The 18,622-nt window shown below is 41.5% G+C and overlaps 1 protein-coding gene across 1 annotated transcript in view; it reads right to left on the bottom strand.

The window, feature by feature from the left end:
* Positions 1–15,479, bottom strand: part of LHX1 (LIM homeobox 1) — a gene marked incomplete at its 5' end in the record, with an annotated part of 40,885 nt that extends 25,406 nt beyond the window's left edge. The window contains one exon of the mRNA XM_039350412.1: positions 15,202–15,479. Within this exon, the coding sequence (XP_039206346.1) occupies positions 15,202–15,479 (278 nt within the window). The remainder of the gene's footprint in view (positions 1–15,201) is intronic.
* Positions 15,480–18,622: the final 3,143 nt, after the last annotated feature.

Genomic DNA, 18,622 nt, shown 5'->3' with positions numbered 1-18,622 from the left:
GAACAGCTGCTGGAATTGAATATGTCTAGTTTAACGAAGAGAAGGACGAGGGGGGACATGATAGCAGTGTTCCAATATTTCAGGGGCTGCCACAAAGAACAGGGGAGTCAAGCTATTCTCCAACGCGCCTGAAAGCAAGACAAGAAACAACGGATGAAAACTAACTAAACAGAGAAGCAACCTAGAACTAAGGAGAAATTTCCTGACAGTTTGAACAATTAACCAGTGGAACAACCTGCCTCCAGAAGCTGTGGCTGCTCCATCACTGGAAGTTTTTTAAGAAGAAGATTGGACAATCATTTGTCTGAAATGGTACTATAGGGTTTCCTGCCTGAGCAGGGGGGTGGACTAGAAGACCTCCAAGGTCCCTTCCAACTCTGTCATTATGTTATATCCAGGCAATGCATTATCAATCACATATTATCAATGCGTTGTATCCAAGCAATTATCCACAATCCAGGCAATGCATTATCAATCACATATTATCAATGTGTTATATCCAGGCAATGCATTATCAATCCAGATCCTTCAAGTTCCCACTTCTGTGCAATACAATATATACAAGAGTTTCTGGATTAAAACAGCCACAGCCACATAGACTCCAGAATTTCTCTCCCCTCCCAACATATTTTTATTTAGTTTACAGAGACACAGGAAAATTGCATACAATTTCATCCTGAGATGATTTTAAAAAACAAGCAAATAGCAGGTAATAGTTTTAAGTGTGAGCTTAAATGGACTCCAGAAGATGGTAGGGGACAGGAAGGCCTGGAGGAACGTTGTCCATGGGGTCGCGATGGGTCGGACATGACTTTGCAACTAATAACAATAAGTTTTAAGGTGGGGGGGGGTCTTCCAGAAAGATTAGATTACCAATGCTGGATTGGCAGGAGTTCTGGGGATATGCATTGCATCATATCTGGAAGGTGATAGTGACTGGCAAACTCCTCCCAGCAGTTTAAATCAAGGCAATAAAAATATTTAAATAAATAATAGACTGAAATAGAAAAGACCCCAAGACCACTCCCACCGACAGAGCAAGCCACTAGAATACAGGTCGTCCTTGACCTACGACCACAACTGAGTGCAAAATTTCTATTTCTAAATGAAACATTTGTTAAGTGAATTTTGCCCCATTTTACAACCTTTCCCACCACAGTTGTTAACTGAATCGCTGCAATTGTTAAGTTAGTAAACATGGTTGTTAAGTGAATCTGGCTTCCCCGTCGACTTTGCTTGTAAGACGGTCGCAAAAGGGGATCACATGACCTTGGGACACTGCAACCATCATAAATATGAGTCAATTGTCAAGCATCCAAAGTTTATTTACCTGACCGTGGGGATGCTGCAATGGTCATAAGTGTGAAAAATGGTCATATGTCATGGTCATGGTCATGAACTGCTATAAATCAAGGATTACCTGTATAAACTGAGTGAAAACCCCACTCCTTACTAGCACTGATGATGTTACCTAGCTGGTTAATGAAACGTCTGCAAGAAAACAACCAAGCTCAAAGAGCACCAAAGACCCCTCACTTCAACCTTGAGTTATAAGTATTCTCCTTTGTTGGTACTTTAATGTTAGCCTACATTAAGAAACCCAACTTCAGCAGCCCACAACAATTGTATAAAACCAGGCATCATAAAAAATAAATAAAAGCAAAAAGCAATAAAAGCACCACCCCTCCTACCGAAACACCTCTAGTGTCACACAACCATCTCTTGTAATGCTAACACCACCATCTGCAGTCTGCAATCTCAACTGTGGACTCCTAGTGGACAATCACTTAAACATGAGCCATCAGTGTGCTGCAGTTGCTAAAAAAGCCAATGCAGTACTAGGCTGCATTAACAGAGGGATAGAATCAAGATCACGTGAAGTATTAATACCACTTTACAATGCCTTGGTAAGGCCACACTTGGAATACTGCATCCAGTTTTGGTCACCATGATGTAAAAAAAGATGTTGAGACTCTAGAAAGAGTGCAGAGAAGAGCAACAAAGATGATTAGGGGACTGGAGGCTAAAACATATGAAGAACAGTTGCTGGAATTGGGTATGTCTAGTTTAACGAAGAGAAGGACGAGGGGGACATGATAGCAGTCTTCCAATATCTCAGGGGCTGCCCCAAAGAAGAGGGAGTCAAACTATTCTCCAAAGCGCCTGAAGGCAGGACAAGAAGCAACAGATGGAAACTAATCAAAGAGAGAAGCAACCTAGAACTAAGGAGAAACTTCCTGACAGTTAGAACAATTAATCAATGGAACAACCTGCCTCCAGAAGCTGTCAATGCTCCAACACTGGAAGTTTTTAAGAAGAGACTGGCCAACCATTCGTCTGAAATGGTATAGGGTTTTCTGCTTGAGCAGGGGATTGGACTAAAAGACCTCCAAGGTCCCTTCCCATTTTGTTTTTTTTCTGTTATTCTCTATCTTGGCTGTTAATGGCACTCCAGAAGATTAATAGGGTTAAGAGAGTGGGGTCTTCTGGTTAAGAGGCCCCCATCCTCTTCAACCCAGGAAGTGAAGAGGATCCATTGGGATGTAGGAAGAAAATATGGTCTATTTATATTTATTTTTCATTCATTCAAAATAAGAAAGTGGCAGAGGGTAAGATGCAGGCAGGAAAAGCAGACACTGAAGGACACAACTGAGGAGCTGGCATTGTGCACAGGAAAATCTGTACAGAATACGGGCTAGTCCAGGGGTAGGCAACCTTGGTTCTTTTATGACTCGTGGACTTCAACTCCCAGAATTCCTGAGCCAGCATGGCTCAGCATGGCAACCTCTCCCTTTTCCCTCAGCATGGCTGGCTCAGGAATTCTGGGAGTTGAAGTCCACAACACATAAAAGAGCCAAGATTGCCTACCCCTGTGCTAGACCTTCCTAAGTCTAGATGGAAGATCCCACGGAAGGTGGTGGAGAATAAGAAAGCTAAGATCCTCTGGGATTTTCAGATCCAGACTGACAGATACTGGCCAACCAACCAAAGTTTGTGGTAGTTGGCAAGAATCAAAAGACACTGGTGGCGATAGAAGTAGCACTGCCAAATGACAGCAACATCAGGAAGGTGGATCAGAAGCTGAAGAAGGACCAGCACCTGAAGAAGGAACTCAAGAGCATGTAGAAAGTCAAGGCCAAAATGGTCCAGGTGATGGTAGGAGCACTCAAGGCTGTGACTTCTTAGCTGGGAGAGGGTCTCCAACAGATCTCAAGAATGCTAATACAAAATACAAAAAAAGCTAATACAATCCTGGGTTGCATAAACAAAGGCAAAGAATCAAGATCACGCGAAGTATTAGTGCCGCTTTATAAAAGCCTAGTGTGAGACCACACCTGGAATATTGCAACCAATTTTGGTCACCATATCACAAAAAAGATGTTGAGACCTTGGAAAAAGTTCAGAGAAGAGCAACTAAAATGATCAAAGGCCTGGAGACTAAAACATATGAAGAACGGCTGCAGGACTTGGGTTTGGCTAGTCTAAAGAAAAGAAGAAACAGGGGTGACATGATAGCAGTTATTCCAGTATTTGAGGGGCTGCCACAAAGAAGAGGGGGGTCAAACTATTCTCCAAAGCACCAGAGAGCAGGACGAGAAATAATGGTTGGAAACTGACCAAAGAGAGAAGCAATCTGGAATTAAGGAGAAACTTCCTGACAGTGAGGACAATCAACCAGTGGAATAGTTTGCCTTCAGAAATCATGGGTGCTCCATCACTGGAGGTTTTTAAGAAGAGACTAGACAATCACTTGTCTGAAATGATATAGGTTCTCCTGCTTGAGCAGGGGGCTGGACTAGAAGACCTCCAAGGACCCTTCCAGATTCTATTCTATTCTATTCTATTCTATTCTATTCTATTCTATTCTATTCTATTCTATTCTATTCTATTCTATTCTATTCTATTCTATTCTATTGACATCTGTCCAGAGAATTGCAGTGCTAGGAACAGCTAGGATCTTGCCCAGAACCCCCAAACCCCCAGGTTTCTGGTAGAGGGCCCAAGATTGAGGAAGACACAGACCTCCCATAAGGGCGAGAAGGAAATTTATACATACATACATGAAGCTCAAATACTTTGGCCTCCAAATAAGAAGAAAAGATGACCCTGATGTTGGGAAAGATGGAAAAGAAACGGAGAAGGAGACAGGCAGAAGATGAGATGGTTAGATGGCATCATCGACGCAACAAACATGAATTTGGGCAAAGTTTGGGAGGCAGTGGTGCTCCAGTTGTGTTGGGATTTCACCCAAGGAGCCTATGATTAGTACTACCTCTGCTTTCTTTGGCAAAGTTCATTCTATTTGCAGGTCTTTGTGTTTTATTATTATTATCTTCTCCTGTTCCTTCTCTTCTCTTCTGCTGGCTCCAGCTACTGCCCCATCCACTATCCAGGCTTTATTGTTTTTTTCTTATCGACAAATTGTTAAGTCTGGCACGTTATGTGCCAAGTACCGGGTTTGTTTGAATTCTAAAGTCCCAGAGACACTTTAGCTGCTCTATTTTCTATTACTTTCTCTATTTTATGGTCCCATCAGTTCTTGCTTGCAGGCAAATGGTATTTCTTGCAGACCTTCCGAAGTTGTGCGGGCTCCATCGCTGGAGGTTTTAAAGAAGAGATTGGAGCATCACTTGTCTGAAATGAAATAAAGTCTTCTGCTTGAGGAGCAAGGGGTTGATTGGAAAGGCCTCTTCCAACTTCTGTTATTTTGTATTTCTGAAGTTACCTTTACACGTACCATTGTTGCTAGTTTGTCATGCCATTGTTTGTAGCCAGAACGGGCAATCTTCTTGCAGCAGCTAACCAAGTTATCTACTATTTCTTTTCAGCTTTTTTTTTGCAGAGGCGGCACTTCCTATTTTCTCAATTCTGGCTTTCTATGCATTTGCTTGCAAGGCTTGGTCTTGTGCAGCCAGAATTAGCCCCTCTGTCTCTTTAAGATCTCTCCCCCCCCCCCCCAAGATCTCAAGGTGAATTATTCCTTTCTGGAATGAGAAAAAGAAATCCAGTAAGGAGAAGTTTTCCAAAATTCCCTTCAACGCAGAGGAGAGAGCTTAAGAATGTCAGAACTCTTTTTCTGGCTTTGCAAGCAGTGCGTTCACCTGTGTCGTGGTTTGTTTTAATTGTAGTTTGCTAAATAATAATAATAATAATTTTTATTTTACAGTCACAGACCAAAATGCAAGGGCAAAAAAAGAAAACACAAGAAAAATACAATCACAAACAGTTAACACCAGAAGCCTTGGCTAAATGGAATTACAACGTTCTCCTCTAATAGTTAGTTTGCTAAATAAATGGCAGGAGTGGGGATTCTCCCCCCCCCACACACACACACAGACACACACCAAGCCAAAACCAAACAAACTGTTATGACTTAAAGCGAAAGACAGACCTTCCATCTGGCATCACTTCTAGAGGGAATCTGTAGGTTGTGTGTCAAAACAGCAGAAGTCAATTATTTCTCATCTGCAAACAAAATTGCTTCCTTTTTCAAGGATTGTTTGACCAGGTGTCTGCTTTCCAGGTTCAGCGAAGTTCCCATCACTTGCTACCTGATCCAAATCAGATCCCATATTGAGCCGGGCAGACACCTTCTGCTTCAAAGCATCTGCTCCCAGTTGGAGGATCTCCAACAGATGTTTTCCGCGCCGTTGTATCCCCCTAGCTTACAATCATAATTATTAATGTCAATTGAAGGGCCAGGGAGGCCCAGCTAATGCTCAGCCAGAGGTGTTTGCAGCTGGAACACAGAATTTGAGGTGGGGAAACCAAAATAAATCTAATTCAGTTTTGTCCGCACCTTCTCCAGCCTAGTGCCCCCCTCCCTGACACTTGGGACTACAGCTCCCATCATCCCAATGGGCTGGGACTGGTGGAAACTGCAATCTAAGTTCTCTGGAAGCTTTGCAGAAAGCAACATGTCTGGAAATCATAAATGCAGATTTGTAGCCCTCACATTTTTATTTTATTGAGTTATATCCCATCTTTATTATTTTTAAAAATAACTTAAGATACGTTAACCTTTATTGTCATTTTTTACTGTGAGAAACACTGGCCGATGACAAAAATGAAATTCTGTTGCCTGCTCTCAAAAGAAAGTATATATCTACCCATATACATAAATAGCATACATATACACATGCTACATACATACACACACACAAACAACCATACACATATATATTAAGGTAGCGAACACATCTAATATTCCTCCCTCCTCCTATTTTTCTCACAACAACAACCCTCTGAGGTGGGCTGGGCTAAGAGAGAGTGATTGGTCAAAAGTCACTCCAGCCAGCTTTCATGGCTAAGGCAGGACTAGAACACTCCATCTCCTGGTGACTGGCCCAAAGTCATCCGGTTGGCTGTCATGGCTAAGGTGAGATTAGAACCCTCCATCTCCTGGTGACTGGCCCAAAGTTGTCCGGTTGGCTGTCATGGCTAAGGTGGGATTAGAACCCTCCATCTCCTGGTGAGTGGCCCAAAGTCATCCGGTTGGCTGTCATGGCTAAGGCGAGATTAGAACCCTCCATCTCCTGGTGATTGGCCCAAAGTCATCTGGTTGGTGTCATGGCTAAGGCGGGACTAGAATTCTCCATCTCCTGATGATTGGCCCAAAGTCATCCGGTTGGTTTCATGGCTAAGGCGGGATTAGAATTCTCCATCTCCTGGTGATTGCCCCAAAGTCATCCGGTTGGCTTCATGGCTAAGGCGGGACTAGAATTCTCCATCTCCTGGTGATTGGCCCAAAGTCATCTGGTTGGCGTCATGGCTAAGGCGGGACTAGAATTCTCCATCTCCTGGTGATTGGCCCAAAGTCATCTGGTTGGCGTCATGGCTAAGGTGGGACTAGAATTCTCCATCTCCTAGTGATTGGCCCAAAGTCATCCGGTTGGCTTCATGGCTAAGGTGGGACTAGAATTCTCCATCTCCTGGTGATTGGCCCAAAGTATCTGGTTGGCTGTCATAGCTAAGGCGGGACTAGAACTCTCCGTCTCCTGGTGATTGGCCCAGTTCTGAATAGGTGAAGGGCTGGTAGTGGGGGACAGCCCACAGGTTGAGGACCCCTGCTTTACAATATTCTCTAGGTGGTTTACAGAAACAGTTAGTATATGGTCCCCAACAATCTGGATCCTCATTTTACTGAACTTGGAAAGATTGAAGGCTGAGCCAACCTTGAGCTGGTCAGAATCAAACTCAGACTGTGGGCAGAATTTGCCTGCAATATAGGCAGTCCTCGACTTACAACGGTTCATCTAGTGACTCTTCAAAGTTACAAAGACACCGAAAAAAGTGACTTATGACCATTTTTCACACTGATGACTGTTGCAGCAGCATCCCCATGGTCACGTGATCAAAATTCAGATGCTTGACAACTGACTCATATTTATGACAGTGGCGGTGTCCCTGCAGTCGTGTGATCCCCTTTTGTGACCTTCCGACAAGCAAAGTCAATGGGGGAAGCCCGATTTGCTTAGCAACCGCGTTACTAACTTAACCACTGCAGTGATTCACTTAACAATTGTGGCAAGTTACTTTAGAAGAATGGATATTTAAAGTTTCTAATTTAGCAGAAATGGCAAAAATTTCTGCTTATTTAAAGGATCATACACAAGAAAGATATATTATTGTATGGAGAAGATGGATAGATTATATTCAGAAGAAGTATGGGACTATAAAGTTTCATTTATTTTATGAGTAAATCCTATAGTAAATGTTTTATAAGAGATTTGTTTATGATGATATAATTTAAGGGGAGTTAAGGGCTAAGTATGATTTTTTTCTTTCTTTTTCTTTTTTCTTTTTTACTGTATATTGTTAACTTTGTTATTAATAACCCTGTACTCTGCTCTGGGAAGTGAGGGTGGGTGGGTGGGTGGGTGGGTAAATAGGTAGATAAAAAGGATAATATAGATAGGGTAACTTATGAGAGAGGTGTTACTTGGGCATTCCCCCTACGCTGTATTTGAGAGGGATGAGAGGGGAGGAAGGTGAAGGGAGGAAGTAGGATGGTAAGAGGAGAAGGGGAGGGGAAGAGAGTAGTGAGGGGAGGAGAGAAAGAGGAGAGAAGTAAGGAAGGTATTAGGGAGGGTGGATGCAGCTTGGGGGGAGGGAGCAAGTGGCACCTATGGTTATGGTTATGATTGTGAATTTATTTTATTTTGCAAAGTGAATTTTGTTGTATAATTATGTTGGATAAATGGAAAAAAAAATAAAAAAAAAACAATTGTGGCAAGCAAGGTCATAAAACAAGGGAAAACTCACTGAACAAATGTTTCATTTAGCAACAAAAATTTTAGACTCACTTTTGTGGTTGTAAGTTGAGGACTTCCTGTACTGCATCCCAACCATTGCATCACCAGTGTGGGAAAAAAGATCATAAAATTGGGTGTGACTCATTTAATAGTTGCTTTGCTTACCAGTGCAGATTGGGGTCATAAGGTGAGGACTATCCATATATGATTACTGAAGCAAGATTAAGTATATGCACAGAGATGGAAAGATTGAACATCGTCCACTATGGAAGAATGTTTGGTGAAGTTGACAAAATCTGCTGAAATGGATAAATTGACTTCTTTGATTAGAGAAAAAGCATTATCTGCATTTATTAGTGACTGGGAGCCTCTTACACAGTCTACATTTTTGCATAAAAATGAAGAAAAAAAATGAACCTGTAATTTATGATGTGAAGATTAGATAGATTACAGGAAGCAGAATAATAGGTGGGAACTTTAAAGAGAGAGTTAAAAATACATTTGTACTTATAGCTGCTGCAAAGAGCATCAGAATCCTCTTTTAACTTTTTTTTCCTCTTTCTTTTATATTTTTCTGCAATTTTTCTTTTTCTTGCACTTTTTGCTAGATAATTTTAATTAAATGTTTTAAGCGTTTTATTAATCAAATCTATATAAAGGCGGTTTCTCTTCATGATTAAAATCATAGCATAGAGATTTTTGTTTCTGTTTTGAATTTTGGAGCTCAAGTTAAAATGTGCCACAGTTACCGTAAGAGCATTAAAATAAATAAATACAGAATAGCCAGGCATTATTTTTCTACCTCGTTGTATACTTGTTCTTTTCTTAGCTACTTATATTAATTTCTGTGGTATCTGAAACAGAACATCCAGATTCAGTCACAGTTTTGTTCCATACAGTATTAATCTTTTGAACTCTCAAGCTTCCTCCTTCCGTTACATATTCAAGATGGACAGTGATTAGTATTTATATGTTACTTAGTACTTTATCTGATATTGGTATTTATATGTTATATGTAAGGGTGTAGGTCTATTCGTAGGGTTTCCTGCCCGAGCAGGGGGTTGGACTAGATGACCTCCAAGGTCCCTTCCAACTTTACTACTATTACTATTACTATTCATATGTTGTATATAGTATGTTTTAAATGTGTATTATGTATGTGTGCACTGAGAGGAAGCAATTAAATTTCATTTTTAATGTGTGCCTTTGTGCCCACGAGAAAAACTGTCAATAAAGGTTATCTAATCTAATCTAATTTTAATATTAATAGTTATTTTAATGTTTTATATTGTCGCTTTTATCTTGCTTTAAGCGAGCTGGATTTGCTCGGTGGTCAGATGGGCAGCATATAAATTGAATAAATAAATAAGGCACAGAGTATTGCGTGTGTCCAACTTAATAATTCCTTCGGTTATGAACTAACTTAAGTTATGAGATAGTATTGGCTTGTGATCATCTAAGAGCCATTTTAAAAGAAGTTTAATTGTCTTAGGATAGAGAATTGAACTAACCCCTATCTGCCTTAAATTATTTATCTGATTTTTTTTTTTTTTAATTCCCAGCCTCTATTTTGGATAAGCTCAGGGCAGTGTACCTACCTGGTATTCCTATTTTCCTTTCAACACAATGAGATGGTTTGAGCAGAGAGACAGTAATTTGCGCAAAACCAGTTTGTGTTTTCTTAAACGTTGGAAGGAATATTCAAGTATCAATGGCAATATAGAAATGACTGAAAAATATGTTATACAGTGCCAAATATGAACATATCCCTCATGCTATTGATGCTTAGAATTTGCAATACTATCAAAGAAAAGGACGAAATTATATGCCAAAGATGTTGGGTATGTGAGATAAGAGAAAATAAAACAAAATTTGACTTAATGAACAAAATGACCCAGGTCTTTTAGCTATTATGGGATGGGGCTATTGTTTCTTAATATCTGAAGACCTTTTTGTGACTACTGTACTGAAATGGCAAAGCATCGCTGATCAGTCATTTTCCAGGTTGAAGACTTTTCCCAATCTAGAACTGAGGAGAAACTTCCTGACAGTCAGAACAATTAACCAGTGGAACAACCTGCCTCCAGAAGTGGTGAATGCTCCAACACTGGAGGTTTTTAAGAAACTGGACAGCCATTTGTCTGAAATGGTGTAGAGTTTCCTGCCTGAGCAGGGGGTTGGACTAGAAGACCTTCAAGGTCCCTTCCATCTCTGTTATTCTGGTATGTTTCAAGGACTATGCACATACTTTAAAACTTAGACAGGACAATATTCATTCATTCTTTCCAACTGACCTAAACTTTATGAAGCCACCTTCCCCAATCAATGATCCTCCACATATATTGGCTTACAAATCATATAATTCTCACCTCAAACAATGTTAGCACATTTCTGTGGTCCCTTTTGGAATAGCAAAAAATAGACTATCTGCCCCTTGTCTCTCAAAACTCATCTCTCCTGATCAAACATTGACTTAATCCTTTCTCTGCCACCCCTAACTGCAATCACACTTAAATGCATATTACCAGTTGATAGTACTACAAGTGGAACAGGCAACCTACACCTACAAACATCAATAGGATAGAACAGTGTTTCTTAATCTTGAAGCTGTGTGGACTTCAACTCCCAGAATTCCCTAATCATTCTCCACCTCAGTGCTGGAGACCAGCAAACTCTGAAAACTTTGGCTTTTATAGAGGTAGTCACACTTGCTGATGATCATTTGATCAAGGGCACTTGATTACTGCATCCAGTTTTGGTCACCATAATGTAAAAAAGATGGTGAGACTCTAGAAAGAATGCACAGAGGAGCAACAAAGATGACTAGGGGACTGGAGGCTAAACATATAAGGAATGGTTGCTGGAATTGGGTATGTCTAGTTTAATGAAGAGAAGGACATGATAGCAGTGTTCCAATATCTCAGGGGCTGCCACAAAGAAGAGGGAGTCAAGCTATTCTCCAAAGTATCTGAAGGCAGGACAAGAACAATGGATGGAAACTAACCAAAGAGAGAAGCAACCTAGAACTAAGAAGAAATTTCCTGACAGTTAGAGCAATTAATCAGTGGAACAACCTGCCTCCAGAAGCGGTGAATGCTCCAACACTGAACGTTTTAAAGAAGAGACTGGACAATCATTTGTCTCAAATGGTATAAGGTTTCCTGCCTGAGCAGGGGGTTGGACTAGAAGACCTCAGAGGTCCCTGCCCACTCTGTCTATTCTATTCTATTCTATTCTATTCTATTCTATTCTATTCTATTCTATTCTATTCTATTCTATTCTATTCTATTCGCAGCACCTGGCTGTTGCTTAATCTGTTCATACCTATGCAAACAATGAAGGTGTACTTAGTTTTGCACACATGGCTTCTTCATTTTGGCTTTCTTTTTTTGTAAAATAAATGACATGGTATAATATGTCATGTGTTATCGTTCACCTGAGGTTGTATATATCTACTTTTAAGAACTGCTAAGGAAAATATGGTTTTTTTCTATGTCCTAATACGTAAAGCCATAGAACTCAGAGGGTATAAAAGTAATCCTTGACTTACAACAGTTTGTTTAATGACCAAAGTTACAATGGCACTGAAAAAAAGTGACATGACCACTTTCACATTTACGACTGTTGTAGCATCCCCATGGTCATGTGATCAAAATTCAGACGCTTGGCAACTGGCATGTATTTATGACGGTTGCAATGTCCCAGGGTCATGTGATCCCCTTTTGCAACCTTCTGACAAAGCAAAGTCAGGGGGGAAGCCGGATTCATTTAACAACCGTGTGACTAACTTAACAATTGCAGTGATTCACTTTGCAATGGTGAAGCAAGGTCGTAAAATGGGGCAAAATTCACTTCGCAAACGTTTCACTCAGCAACATAAATTTTGGGCTCAGTTGTGGTCGTAACCCGAGGACTACCCGTAAATGATGACACAGTGTACTATGTCATGTGTTGGTGTTCATCTGAGGTTGTATTTATCTACTTTTAAGGAAAAGATGGTTTTTACTATGTCCTGATATGTAAAACCATAGAATTCAAAGAGGGTGTACTTTCTTTTTCACATGACTGTATGTATACATGTCTGTACTCAGGTATATGTGTGATATGTGTACATGTCAGTATGTGCATATGGCTATGCATTTTTCTATATGTGCATTTGGGGTGCATTTGGCTGAGCGCCAAAGAACTGAGGCCTTTGAACTCTGGTGCTGGAGAAGACTCCTGCAAGTCCCCTGTACTGCAAGGCGATCAAACCGGTCAGTCCTAGAGGAAATCAACCCCGACTGCTCCTTAGAAGGCCAGATCCTGAAGGTGAAACTCAAGTACTTCAGCCACCTAATGAGAAGGAAGGACTCACTGGAGAAGAGCCTAATGCTGGGAAAGATTGAGGGCAACAAAAGAATGGGATGACAGAGAATGAGGTGGCTGGATGGAGTCACTGAAGCAGTAGGTGTGAGCTTAAAAGGACTCCAGAAGATGGTAGAGGACAGGAAGGCCTGGAGGAATGTTGTCCATGGGGTTGCGATGGGTCGGAAACGACTTCGCAACTAACAACAACAGGGGTGCATTATGCCTTCCCATGCCTGCATTGTAGCAACACTTGGGTTAAAATCTTTCCCCGTCTCCATTGTTGAATTAGTTCAATTTAATGTTTACTAGTACCAAACAATCTTCTTGTGACAATCATGTGGGTGGTGAGAAGGGGGGGGGGATAGAAGCTTTATCTTACATTAGGGATACCCAACCTATGGTCCGTGGCCCAGTCCCGGGCCATGGCTTGTTGGCCATCAGGCCCTGGGAATAGCTGGCGAGCCCCATCCAACTTGCGGTGGCACCGCCACACGGACCCTAGTGGCCCCATTTGCGCATGCGTACAGGTGCCAGTCCATGTGACATGGGTGTGCATGGCCCACTTGCGCATGCACGTGCATGCTAGCAGCACCGTCATGTGCGCATCTGTTTGTGAATGCACACACGACGCCACGCGCATGTACATTTCCCTGCTGCTCCCTTTCCTTCCAGGTTGCCAAGCTGGAAAGATTGGGGAACTCTGTCTTACATCATTTGGAAAGAAGGGGCTCAGAAAAATGCAATACAAGTGTCATATAAAGGTAGTCCTCGACTTACAACCGTTCATTTAGTGACCATTCAAAGTTACAATGGCCCTGAAAAAAGGGACTTATGACCATTTTTCACAGTTGCAACCTTTGCATCATCCCCATGATTATGTGATCAAAATTCAGACGCTTGGCAAATGGCTCGTATTTATGACCATTGCTGGGTTTCAAGGTCATGTGATCCCCTTTTACGACTTTCAGACAAGCAAAGTCCATGGGGAAACCAGATTCTCTTAACAACCGGGTTACTAACTTGTCATCTGCAGTGATTCACTTAACAACTGTGGCAAGAAAGGTTTTAAAATGGGGCAAAACTCACTTAACAAATATCTCACTTAACAACAGAAACTTTGGGCTCCATTGTGGCTGTACGTCAAGGACTATGTGCATATTCATCTTGTTCTAATAAAAGTAGTAATTCTATCTCAGATGTATAAACGTATTTTCTCTTTGAGCCCAAGGCAACCTATAGGGAAATATTTATTCATTTGCATCTTGCCTTTATTATTTTTACAAATAACTCAAGCAGCAAACATATCCAATACACTTTCTGCTTCTTATTAATCACCACAACCATTCCTGTGAGTTGGGCTGGGTTGAGAGAGAGCGTGAATGGCTCAAAGTCCCGCAGCCAGCTTTCATGGGTAAGGTAGGATTAGAACTCAAAGTCTCCTGGTGATAGGTCACAAAAGTCACCCACCAGCTTTCACAGCTAAGGCAGGACTTGAACTCACAGTTTCCTGCTGTCAAAGATGAAACTTTGGCAGCTATGTACCTCTGTGATTCAACTTGTCTTTAAATTAAAAGGGGGGAGGTGTTACTTTCAAGTGGGTTAGATGGAGAAACGAAACTTCTATGATTCAGCTGAAGACCATGAGAGCCTGAAGCCTCTTTAAGGACAGGTGTGGATTTGAAGCAGACAGTTCCCATAACTAAGTGAACTTGCTTATATGGACTACGTAAGACGTTGGGGGTTTGGCTGAGAAAACTATTGTTTAAGTCTATGAATTGGTGTTGGAACCTCAGAGTTAGTTTTGCGTTGACATAACCATGCAATGTATTCAATAAACAGTAAGATTTTCAGAGATGGAAACAACCTGGTGTTTCATTTGGCTTCTCAAGCTGGATGTTGACACCTGCTTTCTAGCCTGGTGCCTTAAACACTAGACCAAACTGACTCTATCCCTACATTTTATCCTCGCAAAATAACCCTGTGCGATAGCCAGAAGTTGGTTGAGTTTATTCATTCTATTTATTTATTTAATAAAAAAATTATACGGGTGCCCAACTCACTCATGGTGACTTGGAGCATCTTACAGAAATAAAATCCCAATACAAAGCCCAATAAACCCCCTGCCCCCTGGCGACCACAATCAAACAAATTACTGCAGGGATATGGACTTAACCTGGATCTCCCTAGACTTAGTCCAATACCTTCCCACTGGAAAAATCCTTGAAGTCTTAGAATCTTTTGCAACGGAATTATAAAATCTGATACAATTCTAAGTGCATTGATGCTGCCACGTAACTTGTTTTCTAAAGAGAGTAATGATGTTTTTGAACATTTATTCTGCTCGGATCCTAGAAAACTGGGTGAGAAATTTTAAGAAGCAACCCGAAGAAAAGCAGATATCCAAACAATCAATTCAGCCCAACGGGTGAAGATCTGAACGCATTCCATGCAAGCCGCTGTCAGTTTTCAGAAGTCCCCGAACTGAATCCAGCCAGTTCATCTTGAGCCAACTTCAAAAGATCTGGACCACAGTTGGCTTCCCCTTATAGTCACGGCATCCCACCATTTTCCCTCCCTACTCTTCAAATGTTCATACCTGGATGACACGCATGTTAAGGCCGGTCTCCTGTGCCAGCTGCTCACGGATGTGCCGGGTGGGTTTCGGAGTGGCAGCAAATGCTGCTTTGAGGGTCTCCAATTGCTTGGCTTTAATGGTGGTGCGGGGCCCTCTCCTTTTGGCCCCCAGGTTTTGGTCGTCGTTCTCATTGCTGCCCACTTCTTTGTCGGAGATATTGGCGCTTTCCAAATCCTTGCTGTCATCCTGGCAAGGGTCTTGCGAATCCGGGGACAGGCTGGGGTCGCTACCAGTTGTGGCTGCAAGAAGAAGAAGCAGATATATTTACATACAAAGGGGATAGAGATTGATAGAAACAGTCATCTTTCTAGTCCGGTATGATCTACAGAGGGATATGTAGGAAATTGGGCAAAATCTCCTGATTGTTTTTTTAGATAATTTGCAATTTATTTATCTATTTAAGTATATATTAATAGAATATATATAGCTATTAAGGAGTGTTTCAATATCTAAGGGGCTGCCACAAATAAGAGGGAATCAAGCTATTCTCCAAAGCACCTGAAGGCAGGACAGGAAGCAACGGATGGGAACGAATCAAGGAGAGAAATAATCTGGAATTAAGGAGAAATTTCCTGACAGTTAGAACAATTAACCAATGGAATGGTTTGCCTCTAGAAATTATGGATGCTCCAACACTGGAAATTTTTAAGAAGAGATTGGGCAACCAGGAGATAGTGAATCACCTAATCAGGAAAGCTAATTGGGTGACTTAGGCTAATCACCAGGAGTTGGTGAGTTCTAGTCCTGCCTTAGGCATGAAAGCTGACTGGGTGACTTTGGACCAGTCTCTCTCTCTCTCTCTCTCTCTCTCTCTCTCTCTCTCTCTCTCTCTCTCTCTCTCTCTCTCTCTCTCTCTCTCTCTCTCTCGGCCCATCCCAACTCACAAGGTTGTTGTGAGGAAACTAGGAGAACGAAAAAGTATTTGCTATGTTCGCCACCTTGAGTTATTTATAAAATAATAAATGCGGAAAAAATAAATACTAAATAAAATTTAAAAATGAATAAAATGCGATCTCTGCCAGATCATGCCTTAAGATTTTATATGAAGAATCTCTTCCGTTCCTAAACTTCATCTTTGTTTGTCACTCCATTTTTTTAAACCGAAGAGAAGATGTGTTAACAATTTCTCACGTGGGAGTGAAAATTGTTCCCAAGTCGCCCTCCTTTTTCTTCCTCTCCCTCCCCACAAGCCTTCACACTTTACACGTGTACACACTGACATGTGGGTGTGAAACTGACCCAGGCACCTCCGTGTTAAGTCTGCCTGGCCAAATATCGGCTTGTCCTGTGAATTTCTTCACCACCATCCCCCCCATCAATTCATAGCTTCCCCCCACACACCTTCCCAAACACTTTCCAGCAAAATCCACATGGCCCGTCTGCCTTCTCTGATCTCCCTGGCATTTAAAAATGGAAATCCAATTTTCTGTCCCCCCCCCCAGCGCCCGCTTTTCCAAAAGGAAGGGACCCATAGACACCTCATGGCTTGCTCCACCCCATAGTTTACAGCCAAGTGTGGATAGGGAGTTACACGTCTCCTCAACCCCTGTGATCTGCTTTGTCTGGTGTGACTTTACTAACACCCCACCAGCAAAGTAAAAGAAACAAACAAGAGGGCTGAAACCAGACTCGGCAAGCAACACCACCCCATCACTTCAAATATTTGCCTGACATTCAGTCAATCTTTCCGGGCCACTGAAGCTTTGATTCTCATCCGCAAGAAAGCGTATAGCCTTTTCTCCAATCCAGACCCCCCCCCTCCATTCCTAAATAACAAAATAGTTTTCTTTCCTAACTGTGATGCATAGAAGGAAGCCAGAGAAAGGGGCAACACAAAGAGAAAAGAAGAGAAAGGAGGGATGGAGGAAAATAACAACATAAACGACAAGAAGGAAAGCGTGCTGCTTTGCAGAGGACTGAGAAATGACTTGGGGATGAAGGTAATGAAGAAAAGCAAAGCCGAGAAGACAAAATGAAAAAAAAATTGCTCAAGTGTCTCTCTCTCTCCAATTCAATTACATTTTCTTCCAAATTAATGCCTATAGAATTACACATGGAAAGAGTGGTCTAACTTTTAAGGTCTGAGCTCTTTTCTCAGCATTGTCCAGCTCTAAGTTCTGCATTATATTATTATTATTATCAATCATCGCACAGTCAGCCAGATGTTCAGACTGGATTTGGCATTTTGTCTACCTATCGAGTCCTTACCCAGGACCTGGGATAGGCAGATGTTGATGTTTGATGGTATTACAGATATCGTCGCAGGATGGAAGCAGTTCCTAATAAGGCCGCCTTTTGCAATTGACTAATACCGAATTTGTCAATGCCAATTGTGTTCAAGTGGTGCTCCAGTTGTTTTGGGATTGCACCCAAGGAGCCTATGACTATTGGTACTACCCTTGCTTGCTTTTTCCACAGTCTTTCTATTTCTATTTGTAGGTCTTTGTATTTTGTTATTTTCTCCAGTTCTTTCTCTTCTATTCTGCTATCTCCAGGCACTGCCACGTCCACTATCCAGACTTTTTTGTCTTTCTTATCGACAATTGTTTAGTCTGGGGTGTTATGTTGCAGGTGCTTGTCTGTTTGAATTCTGAAGTCCCAGAGCAGTTTAATTTTATCATTTTCTATGACTTTCTCTATTTTATGATCCCACCAGTTTTTGCTTACAGGCAAATGGTATTTTTTGCAGATCTTCCAATGCACCATTGTTGCTACTTTGTCATGTCGCTGCTTGTAATCAGTCTGTGCAATCTTCTTGCAACAGCTTACCAAATACATCAAGAGAGTGAAGAAGATCTTAAAATCCAAACTCAATGGAGGAAATACCATAAAGGCAATCAACACCTGGGCAATCCCAGTCATTAGATACACAGCTGGAATAGTGGACTGGACTCAAGCAGAACTAAAAGCAATGGATAGGCAGACCAGAAAAATAATGACAATGAATCATGCCCTTCATCACGCAGTGACATTGATAGACTTTATCTACCAAGGCAAATAGTGGCGTGGAATGCTCCAAGTACTCATATGGATTGAAGAAAAAAAACATGGCTTTGGAAGAATATCTGAAGAACAATGGAGATGCACTGAATTAGTATATCAGGAAGGCTTACTAACTACTGAGAGACCAAACCGGCCTACAGAAAGACCAATGAGGAACAGAATAGAGGCATGGGAAGACACAGCACTACATGGCCCCTACATTAAAACAATAGCTGGGAAGCAGATAATAATAAACTTCATGGCCTAAGAACAGGAAAATTGACGAAAGAGACCGAGGGATAATTCCTGGCTGCACAAGACCAAGCCTTAAGGACAAATGCTACAAGTCAAAATTTGACAGACAGACAGCAACAACAGTAAGTGCCGCCTAGCAAAGAAG

The sequence above is a fragment of the Crotalus tigris genome, unplaced genomic scaffold (assembly GCF_016545835.1).
Source record: "Crotalus tigris isolate CLP2741 ecotype Arizona unplaced genomic scaffold, ASM1654583v1 scf7180000018330.590113, whole genome shotgun sequence".
NCBI lineage: Eukaryota > Metazoa > Chordata > Lepidosauria > Squamata > Viperidae > Crotalus > Crotalus tigris.
The sequence above is the reverse complement of the archived record's forward strand: the minus strand, read 5'-3'. Positions and strand labels throughout refer to the sequence as shown.